The sequence below is a fragment of the Xiphophorus hellerii genome, chromosome 8 (assembly GCF_003331165.1).
Source record: "Xiphophorus hellerii strain 12219 chromosome 8, Xiphophorus_hellerii-4.1, whole genome shotgun sequence".
Taxonomy (NCBI): Eukaryota; Metazoa; Chordata; class Actinopteri; order Cyprinodontiformes; family Poeciliidae; genus Xiphophorus; species Xiphophorus hellerii.
In genome coordinates this window covers 24,764,504-24,781,902 of record NC_045679.1, presented here as the reverse complement: position 1 = coordinate 24,781,902, position 17,399 = coordinate 24,764,504, and the positions used below count along the sequence as shown (strand labels likewise).

The following is a 17,399-nucleotide window of genomic DNA, read 5'->3' as shown; positions in this document are numbered from 1 at the left end:
ACCTGCTCAAAACCGTCTCTTTTTTTTTTCAACCAAGCATTTTCAAAAGTCAGTGTTGCTGATATGGCAGCACTAGGTTTGACTTTAGCCCTGTAAGTAAAACATGGAAAACACTAGACTGAAGTTTGTCAGAAAGAAGAAAAACAAAGATCACGACTTTAGGAATAATGTTTCGTTTTATACAGATAACATAAAAAATTGACACTTGAGTCTATAATTTGAATAATGTAGAAGCAGCCATGGAGTTGTCATGGCACCAGGTATTTGGATACACGAGTAGGAGGTGTGATCACTCTGAATGTGTGCCGCTTGTCTTCCTATTTTCTCACCGAGATCAAAAATAGCTTCAAGCACGATTTTTTTTCCTTCAGTTTACACTAATATTAGAGTCTTTACACAGACAACAAGACAAACGGGGACCATTTCTGCCGGCGCAGTGTTTTGATTTTGAGGTTGTTCCGACCGAAGACGGAGGCGAACGCTCCCCTTTCAAGAGCGGGACGGTTGGCAGTTCACCCAGACTGATCCTGTGTTGTGACTCATCTCTCAGTGGGAGCCAGGAGGGAAAGAATAGAAGGGATGAGTCATTTTACCAGCTGGCTTACACACAGCATAAATAATGGATGTGCGTAACACGCTCACTTGTGAAGGGTAAACCGTACACAATGGACTCAATTGGCGCTTTTATCACCGATCCTCTGAGAAGGTCAGCGACTCGAGAAGCAGTTGATAAGAGCATCTTCTGTCTGAAAGGAGTAAACAGTAGAACTGATAGATTACAGGGAAAGTCAGAGTTCATCCTGCAGGAATGTTGGCTTAGAGTCAATGTTTAGCTAGTGTCTAATATTAGCCTACAGTTCATCACAGGAAGCATTTTTAAACAATAAGTTGTTCTTGTTATATCTCAGTCCTTTCACACATCCTGAGGAATCGACGCCGAATTAGTCAATCTTTGTTTCGTCAGATCTGAGGATTTTTGTTATTTGTGCTGTAAACTTGACAGTCGTTTTTTTTTTTTCCACTATAAAGACGATAGCGTCTGGTCTAATAGTTCAGATCTAACTATTTCCTCCAACAATTTTTCCATCTATGGATTCAAACGTCATTTACATCATTTTAACTGAGCTTTACTGTTGTTTAGTGCGCCACAAATGCTGCTTAAACGCCACTGTATTCCTCTTCAGAGGTTTGTGTTTAGACAACTGCGAGCACACTTTTTTATGTGAGCTCTTTAATAAGGCAAAATATTAGATCTACTAGAATATTAGATTACTTTGTGGTGTAGCCATCTTGTCCAATTCTGTTTTTATTCTTTCTTTCTTTTTAAAAGAACTATAAAGGAGGACAAAACCTTTGTTTGATGAATTGGCAAGAGAGAAAAAAAAGTATTCATTTGTCTTGTCATAGGCATGCCTTTGTTACACCGCAAATCCTCCAGGTTATGGGACAGAGGTGACTATAAACAAAGCAAACAAAATTAATCGAAACATTTCTAATTTTCTATGTTTAAAACTCTAACATAGCTCATTAAATGTGTTTTTTTATGTGTGCTCATGATTTTATAATTATTCATGAAATCTAGTTGCTTTGCAGAGTAAATAAATCAAAGAGAAAAAAAATGATCTAAAACATTCTTTTTGTCCCGTGTAAACATTCATCATGAATTATTGTAAGGGATTATTAGCATTCATTCCTAATCGTTTTAAGATATGAATAAAATGCCTCTTCCTCACATTATAATCTAAATTGAGAAACCATCAGATATCAGATTGTTGTCTTCTTCTTCTTCTCTTGTTTTTCCCCTCCATCACCCCCACAGTATAATCCACTTAATGCTCTCTCAGAGCTTCTCCGTCTCTCATAGCCATGCTGGTGATCTGACGATACGGGCTCGGGTTAATCTCTGCAGCATTGTGCTTTACTGCAGTTTAGCCATGGTAGACTGGCTCACGTACCTCCCTGGAGAAAAGGGGGAGGGAGAGGGAGAGCGCTGCTTTCACTCCTCCTTCTCTTCCCCCCTTTTTATTTGGTGCTCCACGACATATGGCTCAGATGTGGGTGTTTTCCTGCATCGCTATAGTCTGAACCAAGAGGAAGAGCCAACTTTTCCTTTTTACAGAACTGTACATGTAATATGGCATTGATTTAAGTGTGCTCTTAACCATAATAGAATATAATAATTTATCTCTGCCTGCGCACAACAAAAACATTAATCAGGGGTGCACCAATTTGAACAATCCGGCCAGTATCAACAACCTATATTTAGATAAACGATATTTATTGACATCTATAAAAATATGTTGCATGTTTACGTCCGCTGGAATTACTTTCCCCACTTTTATTCTCAATAATCATTACATTTGTTAAGCATAAATCCCTCCTTCCTCACGCCTTTTGATTTTAGTTGGCCACGCTACGCTAGCTTGAGAAGCAAAGCGGCTCGATAAATTTGACTGGCAGCCGGTCAGAAAGATAAAACAATAATGTTCGATAAAATCTGAATTTTTTCAATAGTGACTGAAAAAGAGATTAGATTTTTTAAAAAAGTTAATGTGTTGGATTAACTCTTTATATTTTTGCATTTTTTCTTCAGGTTTTCCGAGACCGCCCTCCAGCGCCCTCCGGTGGCGCCTCTGCTTAGGAAATTCATCTGTAGCCACAATCTCTCACTTTTTAAGAAAACCTGGATAAAAGTTACACAACAATCTGAAATCATACTCAATGTATTGCATATGTGTGGATTAGCGCTGCTGCACATGCTATCAATGGTCAAACAGTGCATTGATAGAACTGAGAGGGAGAGAAAACAGTAACTAAACCCCAATGAGGGGAAAAACAAATCAGCAGGTGTTAAAGTAATTAATATCTGAGGACTGTGATTTGCTCCTGAGGGGTTTCTCCTCTCTCTCTCTTACCGCCACTTCTCGTCTGTCTCACCGCCTGCATCAGCTCACTCATCAGTCACACGTGGTCCTCTGGGGTTCCCCTCAGCGCTCGCTTAATGTCTCCAGCGTTCCAGCTGAGGAAGTAAGCGCTCGACTCGCCTGTGATGCAGGCCGTCTGTTTTTCTGTCTGTCTGCCTGCGCTCTCCTCTCATCCATGCCAGGATGCTGCGTGGCTGCGAGGAGAGAAAAACAGAGCAGAAACTGAGGCGTCGGGAGAGACTCGCGCTTACACATAAGAGCTAATTAAAGTGGAAAAAAGCAGCACACAGGGAGACCACTGAAGTCAGCTTAAGAGCCGGCAAACACCCCCCCAAAAAACAGAGCTGTTTAGTGTTAATAAAGTTAACAAATGCACCCCTCCTCTTGCTTTATGAAAATATTAACTCCATCTCTACTCTTTTTACTTGCATAGTAACGCTTTCATAAAGTCCTAGCTATGTGGAAACAAAACAGCATTTCTTTGTTTTATTTCTGCTGTTCTTGCTCTGCTCCATCTCACTGGCCTCAGTTAGATTTTTCAAGGGGCAGTACTATGAGTTTTCCATGCGCAATGAAGTAACTATGATAACTTCACTTGTTGAATATTAAATATGATTTAAAAGAAATTTCACTTTGTAATTTAACTTGTAAATTGAGCCTCTATCTCTTTCTGAAACTCCGCCTTCAGGAAGTCGTCACAATCCTCTATTGACCCTTTAACTGCATTTTTACCAACATTTCACTGGGAAGCGGCTCCTGTAATGAGCTCAGCAGATGCGCAGTTCCGCCAGGTGTCTGCTAATTGTTCCTGGCTAGTCTGAAGGAGCCGAGTGAAGGAGTGGAAGGGAAAGGCTGCTCTGTGAGGAAGAAGCTTGTCATCTGCAGCTCTGTGGAGGAACTTCTTCCTCGAAGGCGGGGCTAGGTCCAACCAGGCGTTTTGCACAGCTGAATGGTTGCCATGGGAGATGAAAAGATTTCTCAAACATGCATGAACGAATAAAAGCAACACTCCATGTGTGTTTTTGATGAGGAAGTAATATTATAGCAAGATGTAAAGCTCAAAAAGTTGATTTTACTTAAAACTGCTGAGGTCACCTGTTTTAATCTACGTGATTTACTTAAATTATACATGTATGAACGGACTATTGGTTATCCAGATGATCTGGAAAGGTTATCTGCTTTATAGATGTGATGGACTTTATAAAACAGACACGGTAAAAGTGTTTGCTTAACTGCGTCAAACACGTGCTACTGCCACCGCCACGCTCTGCTGCTTTAAACTGACCCTCACAAATCTACATAAAAGCTGTTGAGGTCTGACCCCAGTTTGAACCCTAACAGGAAATCACAAATCCAATCTCAGAAGCCTTTTATGCTGCGTCTCAGATGCCCCATCGCTATAACCACCCTGCCGTCCTTCCCCCTCCCCACACACCCATCCTCCCCCCTTCATTACACGTACAAACGGAGCAAGAGAGCAGCCATAAAACAAACGAGGCGGTGCTCCGCAGATACCATCTCTTCCCGAACACGCACCCGCGTGTATCTACACAAATCAGAAGGCGCCAGCGGGTTTTTTTTGTTTGTTTGTTGGTTTTTGTGCAGAATGCAGCATTTTCAGACACTCCGTTTGATACCGTATCACACGGCCTCCTCCTCATATCCTGAAGGAGGCTCCTCCGCTGCCGCAGTGCATAGATTTTGTGACTGTCACCTGTAATGAATCGCTCGCTCTCGGCGTGCCTGCGCAGCGTGATAAGGCCCCCCTGCTCCCGGTGAATCTGTCCCATCACCAGAGCGCAAAAAAGAACAGAAGACCTCCTCTCCCTTGCCAGCTTATTTTCTTTGCTGCCTCATCAAACAATCGCATCTCCACTTCCACTAGCATTAGCATTTTTATTAGCACACAACAGAATAAAGTGGACCATTTACAGGCCTGGCAGCTCTCGCCCCTGTCCACAACCACCCTGTGTGTGTGTGTGTGTGAGGGGGGGGGGGGGCCTCCAAACTCCTGTGGAGGAGTTGCCGTATAGAGAAATTGCTAATTTATGAACACTACAGCAGCTGTGTTTCCTTTACAAATGTGCTCAAAACGTTGTCAGTATTCTGCTAATGTCAAAAGACAATTGCGGTGTTTCCGTTACATAAGAAACGCTATTAAAATCACACTTTAATAAGTTTGTTCACGCATGAAGTTATTAGAAAACATTCCATGCCATCGTCCTCCATTCACTTTCTGTCGTCTTCTTCGTCTTTTCCACCAGTAGCAACGTCCGGTTGTTGATCACATGACTCGTAGGATCCAAAAAAAGTGTCTCCATTGCAGTTCTTTAGCTCAACTTTAAGCGTTTCAATTACAAATATATGAAAGGAAGGATAGAAATTAGGAACATTAGTCAAGTCAAGTTACACATCAGCACATTTCAGCAACAAGGCACTTCAAAGTGATTTACTCCACAAAAGCCCGTTATGAAACAAAGCAATAAACATCACATTTTGTCAAATGTCATCAAAATAATCAAGCAAATATACATCAAATATGTTGATCAATGTTCCAGTTTTTACGACTCAGAGCCAAATATAAACAGGTGGGTTCTTAGTCTAGATTTATAGGAACTCAGTGTTTCAGCTGATTTGCAGTTCTCTGGAAGTTTGTACTAGATTTGCGGTGCATAGAAGCTGAAAGCTGCTTCTCCATGTTTGGTTCTGGTGTTGTAGAGAAGACCAGAACCAGAAGACCGGAGTGGTTTGGAAAGTCCTTAATGAAAATACTCCTTGAACCTTTCAAAGTGTAATAAAAATATAATAAAGTAACAGAAAAAGAGCAACAAAATGTTTTAAAAAAGGATTGCCTATTTTATTTAAAATTTCTATGCTCCAAAACAATTGAGTGTGACAGAAAAGCAAAGAAGATAAAGAATCTCAAGGGGGGTTAAAGTTTTTCTCACAGTCTTTATTGCAATCTAACAAAATGCCAGAATAATTAAAACCTGGCCAATAAAAATCGAACCTAACGCGTCGTCGCTGCGCCGTACAGAAGTCATTGTAACACATTCCTTTGTATTTATATTGTGGCTGTAAAGGCTGGTTATCTGAAACCTGATCGTCCCGTCCTCACACTGCAGAGTCGATCCAAACCCAGACACATCGACTGTCATTAGACTCTGGCAGTGTAATCGCAAAACCCCCAGCGTAGTTAAAACACTGTCGGGGTGATCTACAGCGTCGTGGACTGGAGTCACAATGTGGTTTATTTTAGTGCTATGAGCCGAGCTCAACTAATCGATCCTCCGTGTGCCATCAGTGTAGACCTCGATAGGCTTAGTCTGCTCTGTGTGTGGCTGGGAGCAACTCAGTTTAGTTTTGTTTTTGAAAAAGATACCAACATCTCAAATGTTGCAGAGATGACTTCCCACAATAAGTGGGCGATGTGGACTTAAAATTTTATCTCGATATTCTGTAGTTCTATTGTGGCAGCGATAAAAGTGACGATAAGAACTATTTACTACTGCTTTTTTAGGTAACTGTATGGCGGTGCCACAGCAATGATAGCTCTTGAAAATCATATCCATTTGTAACTTTAAGTCACCAAGTGTCATGAGGTGGTGGAGTGAAGTGGTGAGGCAGACACTGAGAATCCAGGTAGAGGTGTGAATGATGGTTTTTAATGATGAACAGTCCAAAATTAGTCCACAAAACCAGGCAGCACGACAGAGCGGAAGCCAGGGCTCAACATCGGTAGCAACTGGTACATGGAAGACGGAAACAAAAACGCACACACAGGACAGACGCCAAAATGAGACGACGACCTGACAAAGACACAGACACACAGGTGACACTAAATACACAGGAGGTAATCAGGGAACTCAGAGACACACCTGGGAACTAATCAAAGGGAGAAAGGACAACACAGAGACACAGGAAACTCAAAATAAACACAGATCCTGACACCAAGTCACTTAAAGGATGACTGATTTGTGTCACTACACTGCACACAGTAACTACATTTAATCATGTTTTCAAATTTATTGCTGCTTATCAATACTTTCATTGAACAAACAGTGGAGACAAACAGCAAAGCTACCAATACGGACAGTTTTAGGTGGCTTTAGACATATTTAATCGGAATTTATCTTGACGGCAATAAATCAGAATTCCTATTTTGATAAGAAATTTATTGCCATATATGATACGATTCCCACCTGCTTTGCTTCTTTGAGTCTTTGCTTCAGCATTCCCGGTTGTACTGCTAGTGTTCGGTTTTATTGTTCTGATTAGCTACCAGCTTCACTGCAAAAACACAAAATCTCACCAAGCATTCTTTTATTCTTTTATATCTAATATCTAATGCAAATATCTTAGCACATTTCAAATAAAAGGAAAACCAACTTACAAATAAGTTTTCACCAACACATAGGAGCTTCATTAATTTTGTTGAAAAAATACCAGTTCCACTGGCAGATTATTTCACTTGCCAGTAGAACTAGAACTTTTGAAATATTACTTAAAACAAGCTCCTATAGCTTCTTGGAAAGGTTACTTGTAATTCAGTTTTAGTTTTCAATTGTACTGAGATATTAGAAACAAGAACATACATTCTTGGCAAGATTTTGTGTTTTTGCAGTGTTAATGTTTCTAAAAGCTGAATATGTCGAGGTTTTAGTAATTAAAAACATGTCTTTTTGCTCTCTTTCTGCCTCCTCCTCTCTCTGCAGGCAGCATTGTGTATCTGGGCATGATGTTCGGAGCGTTTTTCTGGGGCGGCCTGTCAGACAAGGTGGGCCGCAAACAGTGCCTGCTCATATCCATGTCCGTCAACGGCTTCTTTGCCTTCCTCTCTTCCTTTGTTCAAGGCTACAGTATGTTCCTCCTCTGCCGCATGGTGTCTGGCTTTGGGTGAGTGCACGTAACCTTTACTTTTCATTACTTTCCCCGCTCTTCTTCCCTTCATCGTCAGTGTGAATGAGATTCTGAAGGCCCCTGTGAGGATTTTCCCCCTCTATGCAGCCTGATCCTTCCTTCCGCTGCTCATTGCTCTGTCGTCTCTTCTTCTTTAAAGAAACTGCACAAAACCGACACGTTTGCAGAAACAGGTCAAAGACAATAAGTGAACATCTGCAAGCTGTTGTCAGCTCATCTGCCAGCTTCCTTGATAAATGGTTTGCCGTCCCTTCGCAGTTAACCAACAGCATGTTCATACAGTGAATGAGCCTTTGGTGGCGTTGACGTGAGCCGATAAGCTGCCGAAAAAGCAAATAGATTTGGTTTTAGCAGACTTGAATGGGTTTGTCAGATTGGTTTGAAAATGTTCTGTTCAGTTTATTTATATGTGGACAACAAATGTCATCTTAAGGCACTTCAAAAGTTAAACAGGCCATGTTCGCATAGCGTTAGCTTCTTAGCATAATGGCCAAAGTCATATTTTAAAGGGTCAGTATTATGTAAAATCAACTTTTTTAAGATTTACAGCACATAATGTTATTCCCTGATCAAAAACATACATGGAGTGTTGCTTTGATTCTTTCATGCCTGTCTGAGAAATCCTTTAATCTCCCATCGCAACCATTCAGCTGTGCAAAATGCCTGGGTGGACCCAGAACCGCCTTTGAGTACGAAGCTCCTCCTCTAAGCTCCAGTTTCCAAGTTGCTGAGCACCCCTCCCCAAACTCAACTCCTTCAGACTAGCCAGCAGCAATTAGCAAACACCTGGTGGAACTTCTGAGCTTATCATACGAGGTAATGTTCAGAGAAACGCTGGTAAAAACGTTGCTAAAGGTTTAATAGAGGAGCCATGTTGTGACTTCCTGAAGGCGGAGTTTCAGAAAGAGCAGGAGTTTTTAAAGAGACAGAGGCTCAATTTCAAGGCATTAAATTGCAAAGTTAAATTTCTTTTAAGTCATGTTTTTATGACTGAATGTAACATATTTACTTGCTTGTTCCATAAAATGGCACCATGGGGCTGGAAAAAGGCAATACTGCCCCTTTAAAGTTTTCAAAAAACATGCATAAAATATGGAGAAAAAAAAAATCATATTTTATAAAACATGATAGGGATTTTGGATTGTTAAGAAGTATCCTGATAGGTTGAGGACATAGGCAATTAGGCAGGGGAATGCAGCTGTGTAAGGAAATCAGTATTACGCAAATATCTCATTGAGGCCAAATTATGACTGAAGCAAATATGCTATGAAGCTAACGATTGAATAATATAACAACAAGCTAAATCCAAATGTAATTAACACACCACAACATAAGCCTTTAATTATTGGTGCATTAAGATCAAGTTAGATGAAATCCAAATCTGTCATAATGACAGCACATTGAAGACAAATTCAACTATTTACAAAATGCAAAGTGGTAAAAATGTCAAGGAAACCTGCTGACTGCTTTGCTATTGTCTTATTCTAACAAATTGGGAAAAATGAGTTTGGCTTGAACGAAAGAAACATTTTTTGCTAACTTCAATGAGCAACACTTGAGAAGTGGTTTTACAAATCCTGTGAGTTTTGGAAGAATGTCAAAAAAGTGCAAAATAAGACTTTAGATTATCTTGTCATGAGACAGTATCTCATTATTACAAGCCATCGCCAGGGTAATGAAATCCTAATAAGTAGCGAAGCTAATATGTGACGTTGGATGCGTTTTGCATCATTTGGATCTGTGGTGGCCTTTTTCCGGAGCCGGGGACATGGATGGAAATGCTGAGGTGTGGAGTTTTGGAGGGTGGTGTCTCCACTTTAACTGGATGCAGCTTGTTTCATTAAGCTTTTCCTTACCTCATTAACTTCGATTCCATAAACTGCCTCAGCAAAACAGGAGGGAAGACTTAAAGAGCCAGATGGAGTAAAAGAAAGCACAGATTATGTCTGCGAAATCTTTTGTAATTAGGCTGAAATGAGGGAACAAATTGTCTCTAAAGAATTAACCAACAGATCTGAGTAATAGTCGGAAAAGTCCACGTTCGCCGAAACCTGCTTTGACATCCATCCCTCCAGACCAGGCCTGGCACGTTCGGGTGTTCCGGCATGTGTAATATTCACATCTATGTCTGGAAAAACGTGAAAAAAAAAGTGACTGTTTTCACTTCCCTCACGCTCTCGCGAATTAACTTCCACTGCAAGGATGTAGTTACAGTAGAAATGACAGCGACACAGTTGGTTGCTGAAGCGAGCTGAAATACAACAGCTGGTTGTAAAGCCCAGATCAGGCCATACAAATGCAAACCGGCCACAGCACAGTGCACTGAGAACGGTTTAGGCTGTTGGAAAAATTTAAGTATTTTAAAATTTGACAGGTTTTTGTCAAAAAAATAAATGGAACACGCCTGAGCGGATAGAAGCCGACAAGGGAGAGAAATGTACCTGGGTACAGACTCACAACCCTTTCAAAAAAAAAAACCCGAAACAACACCAGCACCAGTAGGACCTTCTTCCACATTTCATCATGTTACAACTACAAACGTCCTTGTCCTTTTTTACATGTTAGAAAGTACATGTGAAAAAGTACATTGACAATTATGACACTTAGTAGGGCATAATCGTGAAGTGAAAGAAGGATGACACAAAACAATGTGTACGAAGGTCTGGAATACGTGTTTATTCACCTCCATTCGCTCTTTTGTCCCTACATAAAATCCAGTGCAACCAATTGCCCAGCAGAAGCCACCTAGTTAGTAAACACAGTCCAGCTGCGTGTAATTTAATCTAATTTAATTTAATCAGTGTATATCCAGCTTTGAGGTGAAAGTCTCAGAGGTTTGTTGGAGAACAAAAATGATCATGAAGACCAAAGAACAGCAGATAAGACCGGGAGAGTTAAACAATAAAACATCATCTAGTATTGGACAACTAACAGAGCACTGCTCAGTTTGTTATCTGAGAATGGATAGAACAGGTTACATTTGTAACCTGTCGTGTCAGCTGCCCGTTATCTTAACTTAATAAAGTTATATTCAACTTTATTCTCTTAATATTACGACTTTGTTCTTATAATATTATGACTTTATTCCTGTACTTTTTAATTAGTTAATTTTTTCTTAGTGTGCCTTTAATACTCCACTGTAAGCTCACATGCAGATGAAGACCAGCTAAACTGACCCCAGGTTTCCATTAAATTGATTCTAGCTGCGTTTCCATTGACGACATAATTGTGCAAATTGGCATTGCGAAAATAAATTTGCGTAATGGAAACACGGCAATTTCGTAAAAACGCTGCAAAACGTTTGTGCACTAGGATTAGGACGTTTCTCTGCGGTATTGAATTTGGGCTATTTTGCAAAACTGCGGGTTTTTTTCGCATCACATGAGCCATGTGATTGTCAGCCGCATTTTACTACTCTGTGGAAAAAACGAGAGAAAGTAGTAGGAGGAAGATGGTGCAGCACGTTTTAATGACTTATCACGTGATAATGGAAACGCCGCGATCTCAAAATTATGTTTTTTGGCACTAGCGGAATAACAAAGCACATTTGTAACAGAAACGCAGCTAGTGTTGGAGACGAATGCTGAGTGAAAGCTCCTCATGATGCACAGTGATCATCATACATCTTGTCTAAGATGAAATAACATAAACATCTGCAGCATGTGCAGCTGATGGCGGTACAATGACTTTGCAGGATTGGCGGCGCGGTGCCCATCGTGTTCTCGTACTTTGCGGAGGTCTTGGCCAGGGAGAAGCGGGGCGAGCACCTGAGCTGGCTCTGCATGTTCTGGATGATCGGAGGGATTTACGCCTCAGCCATGGCCTGGGCCATCATCCCACACTACGGTGAGTGTCAGCTCTCTCTCACCTGATGTACCAGGATTATTGAAGAGTCACTTTTATGCGTACATTGAATGTAGAGCTGGACTATATAGCTGAAAAACGTATCACCATATAAACGTTTCAGATCGGTCAATATAGACAATTAGTGATTAGATTTTTGTTTTAAATATCTGAAATATCTGGTGGTGTGACCTTTTTTATGTTTAAGCAGTTTTGAGGCCTGGTGACAAAACCAGGAATCTCTGCTGCGCAAGTTATTCAACACTTTGTTGCTAGGTAACCAAAGAGCAAGTGAGTTAGTCGTTGTCGCCAACCTGGCTTAGCTAGCCGGGAGAGGTTGACCGGTGAAAGTCTTTTCTCTGCCTATAAATCTCCCAGAATGCCGTGCGGTTCTGGCTTGGAGTTCAGTGAAATTATGCATAGTTCCCACATGTCTGAAGCAGAAGTGAGCCGTCCCACTGAACCGCCATTTTGGTAGGCAAGAGCAGCACAGTGGAACCAAGGCTTTGAGGCCAATAAGAAGAAAGTATATTGACACTCCTGAAAAATGTGCAAGAGAAAAACGCATGAGACACAGAAATGTGGCTTGTTTATTATTGTCATAGCAACTCCATAGCAACTGTCATGACAGTTAGCTGCAGATACCTACCAAGATGTGTGTCAGCTACAAAGTTCCTGGGAGTGTGACATCACATGTGAACGATGTGTTGAATATCCTATCAGACATATTATCCGTTGATATTGATCATGTGTCTATCGCGATATATATATATATATATATATATATATATATATATATATATATATATATATATATATATATATATATATTTATTTATTTTCCAGCCCTAACTGAATGTATCTCTGCTTTTATAGAAATTATTTCCTCAAATGTTGATGTTTGACTTGAATATGTTAAACTGTGGAACTGTACAGAGGTTTGAATTGAATTCATAATGAAGTGCTCAGAAATTACAGCTGAAATTAGACTAAACTTTACCTGGTTTACATCTGATAAGATTACTTAGATTATTTCTATTTGCTTCGTACCAGAATGCTAAGAGAAGATTTAGAGATGTTTAGTAACTCTGTTCAAAATTCAGATTTTAACTGTGGTCAATATGGTCACAATGAAGCATGGATTAACAAAAACAGGATGCTAAGACTAAGTTAAAACATACCTGGTGTTACTTAGGGGTTATTCCGGCTAATGTTCCCGCTAAGCTATCGGCTTCCCACTTGGTTGCACTCTTGTCTTGTAGCAAGTAGACCCGTGACAGGACAATGACTGTTTGGTCATTTGAAAACTCTAAATTATACAGCATATCGCCTGGATTAAAACTGGTAAACGTTTCTGATATTTTCAACATGTTGTCAGACTTAAACATGTTTTTTTTTATTAGGGATGTGTAGACTTTTGAGAGCCGCTGTTTATCAAATTGCTCACGGTTCCTTCCTCGGCTTCAACCGAAGCGAAGAAGCAGAGTGTGAAAGTTCGAGTAAGACTAACACACAAGTCTTTTCTTCTGCAGTGAGCAGCATCATTCTCTGTCTATTGTGTAGCATCCCCTGGGGTCTCCGTCCTACACTGTAGAGATCTTTTACGCCATAATAAAAAGCCATTACACTAACCAAGTGTGAGGGGTGGAGGTAAAACTGTGGATGACTTTTTATAGATCTGCAAATGGGTGAAATACCTTGAGCAAAATAAGACTGCATTAGTTAAGAATCAAGAGACAGAGAGAGAAGCTGGACCGTTGGATAAGAGAGCCAGCGTGGCTCGAGCCTGCAGGAATAATTTAGGACATAATGAAATGTTAATGGCATTTCTAATGACTAGGATACAAACAAGAAAAAACAAAAAAAACAGCTGAATGGGTTTTAATGTCAGGCAGAAGTCCATACATTATTATATGACACATAATATGTGGAGGGCATTGCATATCATTTCCCATTTGCAGGGATTATTTACAAAGCAGGCAGCCTTCAGGGAGCAAGCAGATAGCAGGTGGCTCTGTAGGTGGAGCAGCAGCAAAAGGCAACGCAGCAGACATGAAACAAAAATATTCAGACCTTGAACTTTTAAAAGTTAAATTAAATTATGTAAAATCCAACTTATCTGAGCTTTACATCATGTTATAATGTTGTTCCTTCATCAAAAAACATACTTGGAGTGTTGCTTTGATTCTTTCATGCATCTGAGAGAAATCCTTTCATCTCCCATGGCGACCATTCAGGGTGGACCTGGGTGGACCCAGCTCCGCCCTCGAGGACGACGCTCCTCCTCGAAGCTGCAGTTTCTAAACTTCAAAGTAACCCTCCCCCGCTCAGCTCCTTCAGACTAGCCAGCAGCAATTAGCAAACACCTGGTAGAACTGCTGAGCTCATTATACGAGCTGCTTCTCAGTGAAACGCTGGTAAAAATGTTGTTAAAGGGTTAATAGAGGAGCCTAGTTGTGATGACTTCCTGAAAGCGAGTTTCAGAAAGAGCAGGAGTTTCTTAAAGAGACAGAGACCCAATTTCAAGGTGTCAAATTACAAAGTCACATTTCTTTTAAGTCATATTTTACGTATATCGCATTTTTTGACGACTGAAGTTAACAAACTTTCTGTGTTTTAAAAAAAGGAAGTATGACCATGATTTTTTTTTAAGTTTGAATTTTAATGAGCTGGATCTGAAGATTACTGTGAGGTTTGATCACAGGAAAATGTGAAAAAGACCTTTTCTCCAAGGGTTTCGACATTTGTTATTGTAAATTAAGTTAAGAAAAGAAAACATGTGGAACACATAAGCATCATTCAGGTACTGTGAAATCTTCAGTTAGAGAAAAATGTTTAATGTCATTTATTCCTAATCAATATTTGTTATGTTGATTTCACGGCGGTTTATGGAGCAGAACCAAAAAATATATATATAAATTTATACCTCAGGTGTTTGTTGCTGCAGGGTCACGGATGAGGTGTGCGTCAGCTGATCAGAGCCAAACGAGCAAAATAAAATCAATCTGGTGCGGAGGGCTGAAAATCAAGGAAAAGAAGCAAAGGAAAAAAAGATTAGGAGGATGAGAGCTGTAGCGTGTTCCTGATTTATGTGGCCTGTGTCAGAGATAATCGAAAGGTGAGGGTATACTGCAGAGGACTGAAGGGACGTAAAGAGAAAACAAAAGAGAGAGAACCTGTACAAGGAGAGGAGGGGAAAGTGATGCATGAGGAGGAGTCTTTTCTGTTTTCAGGGCTGCGTTGATAGGATATAATGAACTCGGTTCCTGGATTCTCGCCAGCAGCACGCTGACTCCGCTGGGTCTGTTATATGGACGCGTGACTGTATAGATGTGTTGACATCGCCGTGATAAAGCACCTTTAGTGGGAAGTGTTGAGTAAAAAATGTCTGAGGAAGTTTTCCGGGGGCTGAAACAATGCCTGAAGACAATGTTACATAAAAATAGCTCAAAGTGTCGGTGGCAGGTACTTTTTGCTACTAGGTGTTCTGTTTTCTACAAGAAAGCCAATTAACTCTAACATCAACAAAACATGATCAATGGAAGAAAAAAAAGAGTGAATACAGTTTTACCCAACTCTCGCATGCATAACCCAGGTTGGGAAAGTTTTGTGCCAACAGATTCAAAGAATTAATTTTCTCACATCTACTCAGTTTCCTCTGAAAGGAGTACGATTTCAAATAATCTTGGTCATTTTGTTTAATCACTGATCATTTTCAGCAGTTTTGATCCCCATTTGAACACACTAGCGAACTCAAACGGGGATCAGAACTGCAACTGGAATAAGAGTTTATTACACTGGTTATAGAATATAAAACTAAACTGAGTCAATTAAGATTTTTATTTTTAAATATTTTATTTTTAAATTTTATTTAAAAAAATATTTGCTAAAGTACTTCATTAACAAGAGGAATAAAGTGTTATGCAATGGTTACAGTTCACCGCCTGAACTATTTGTGGTTCAGTTTTCATGAAATTAACAGTGATTTCTGCATTAATTTGCAGAAAATCCACATATTCTCAGTTCTTTTTGTACAGTGTGGCAAAAAAATATGTTAAAAAAAATGCAGCTTGGGAAACTGGAATACCAAAGCTAATGGTCCATTTGTTACTGTACCATAATAAATGGAACATTGACCAACATGTATGATGTCCATAGATGTTTTTAACGACGACACTTGATAAAGTAGCAAAATGTAACGTTTGCTACTGGTTTCTGATCGCAGGTTGTTTTTACAATTTTTTACTTTTGTGTTTTTATGATGTAAAGCACTTTGAACTCCCTTGTTGCTGAAATGTGATATACAAATAAATTTGGTTGATTGAGACGCTTATTGGCTGGTGGTTGCGAAGTAGCCAATATAGGAGCACTATTTATTTTCCTCGGTGCTGATTAGCTTTTACTCCCAAGAGCAGTGATAAGAAAGACTGTAGATATTATGCGCGTTTCATCAACTTTGTAAAGGACGTAGGAACTGTTTTGGTGAATAAAAAGGTTCTGGTGAGTACATGTAGTAACAAACACGAAGGCTCCGTGTCTGTCTTAGCTTACAGATAAAATTTTGCTAGTTCGGCAGTAAGTGCTGCAGTACATAGCACTGAAATTGAGTAAAGTATTCAAAAATTGTAAGAGCTAGTTAAAGCTTGTGGCTTATTATTGTCATAGAAACTCCATAGCAACCGCCTATCAAGATGACTGTCAGTTACAAAGTTTAATGTCACATGAGAAGTGTATACACTTGTGAGGCTATATAGCATCATTTTTAGCACAAGTGACATCTAATGCATCTCCAGGGTCTTTGTAAGATGTTTACTTTTTCTTGTCTGTGTCAATATACACACACACATACCAACATCCTCTACAATCCTCATTTTTGTTCAATCTTCAAACGAGAACTTAGAACCCCCAAAAAATGTGAGCCATGTTCCCTGGTGTTTTTAGCTGACTAAATATAAAAAAGGCACAGACGCACGTAAAGATAAAATGTTTATTTTAGCTGCAGCTCTGCGCCATTTAACCAAACGTACAGGCTTCGTTTAAAAGCGCGCTAACTTTGTTTGCGTGAGTGACGGCGGGAAAGCCGAGAGCGGCTGCTGATGGAGGTCAATTGATCCGACGCCGGTGTTTTAACACGTTCTTTTTTTTTTTTTTCTCCAAGATGCAGTGACGTGTGGGTAGTAGGTTCCGCCGCAGTGCTCGCTGCATTGACTAGTGGATAAAGGCCAAATAGTATCCGAGCAAGTTCGAGAGTGAGAACCGTTTTGTCTTTTTTTGTTCTTTTCTTTTATTATGTTGAAACTCACAGGAAACAAAAGGACAGAGTCATTTCAAGAAGCAAAACATCAAATGTTCTGCGTTTAAGGTTGCTTTTTTCTGCCATTTCTCTGACGAACACCGCAATGATTAGAAATTAATCTCATACCGTGAACAATGGCCAAGGACAGTGTGCGTGCATGTAGGGGTGTGTGTGTGTGTCTGTGCTTTAACTACGCTCACTTCCTGTAGAGTCGGGGACATAAATCTTGCTGAGTTTCGGAATCAGTCAGCCGTTCCCTCCAGTCCATTATAGCTATAATTCCCCTAATGAGGTTTGTACTCTTACAAGCTGCAGCGTGCACACCGATACGTTTCACTTATATTGCCTACATGTTTCTGTGCTGCAGCTATTTTGGTGACGTGCAGGTGGATTAAATCCAGACAGAGTTATTTTAA

At 40.1% G+C, this 17,399-nt stretch overlaps 1 protein-coding gene across 1 annotated transcript in view; it reads left to right on the top strand.

Moving 5' to 3' along the window:
• Positions 1–17,399, top strand: part of LOC116723803 (synaptic vesicle glycoprotein 2C-like) — a 74,951-nt gene that overhangs the window by 35,741 nt on the left and 21,811 nt on the right. Inside the window, exons 3-4 of the mRNA XM_032568956.1 lie at positions 7,640–7,820; positions 11,539–11,690. Of these exons, the coding sequence (XP_032424847.1) occupies positions 7,640–7,820; positions 11,539–11,690 (333 nt within the window). The remainder of the gene's footprint in view (positions 1–7,639; positions 7,821–11,538; positions 11,691–17,399) is intronic.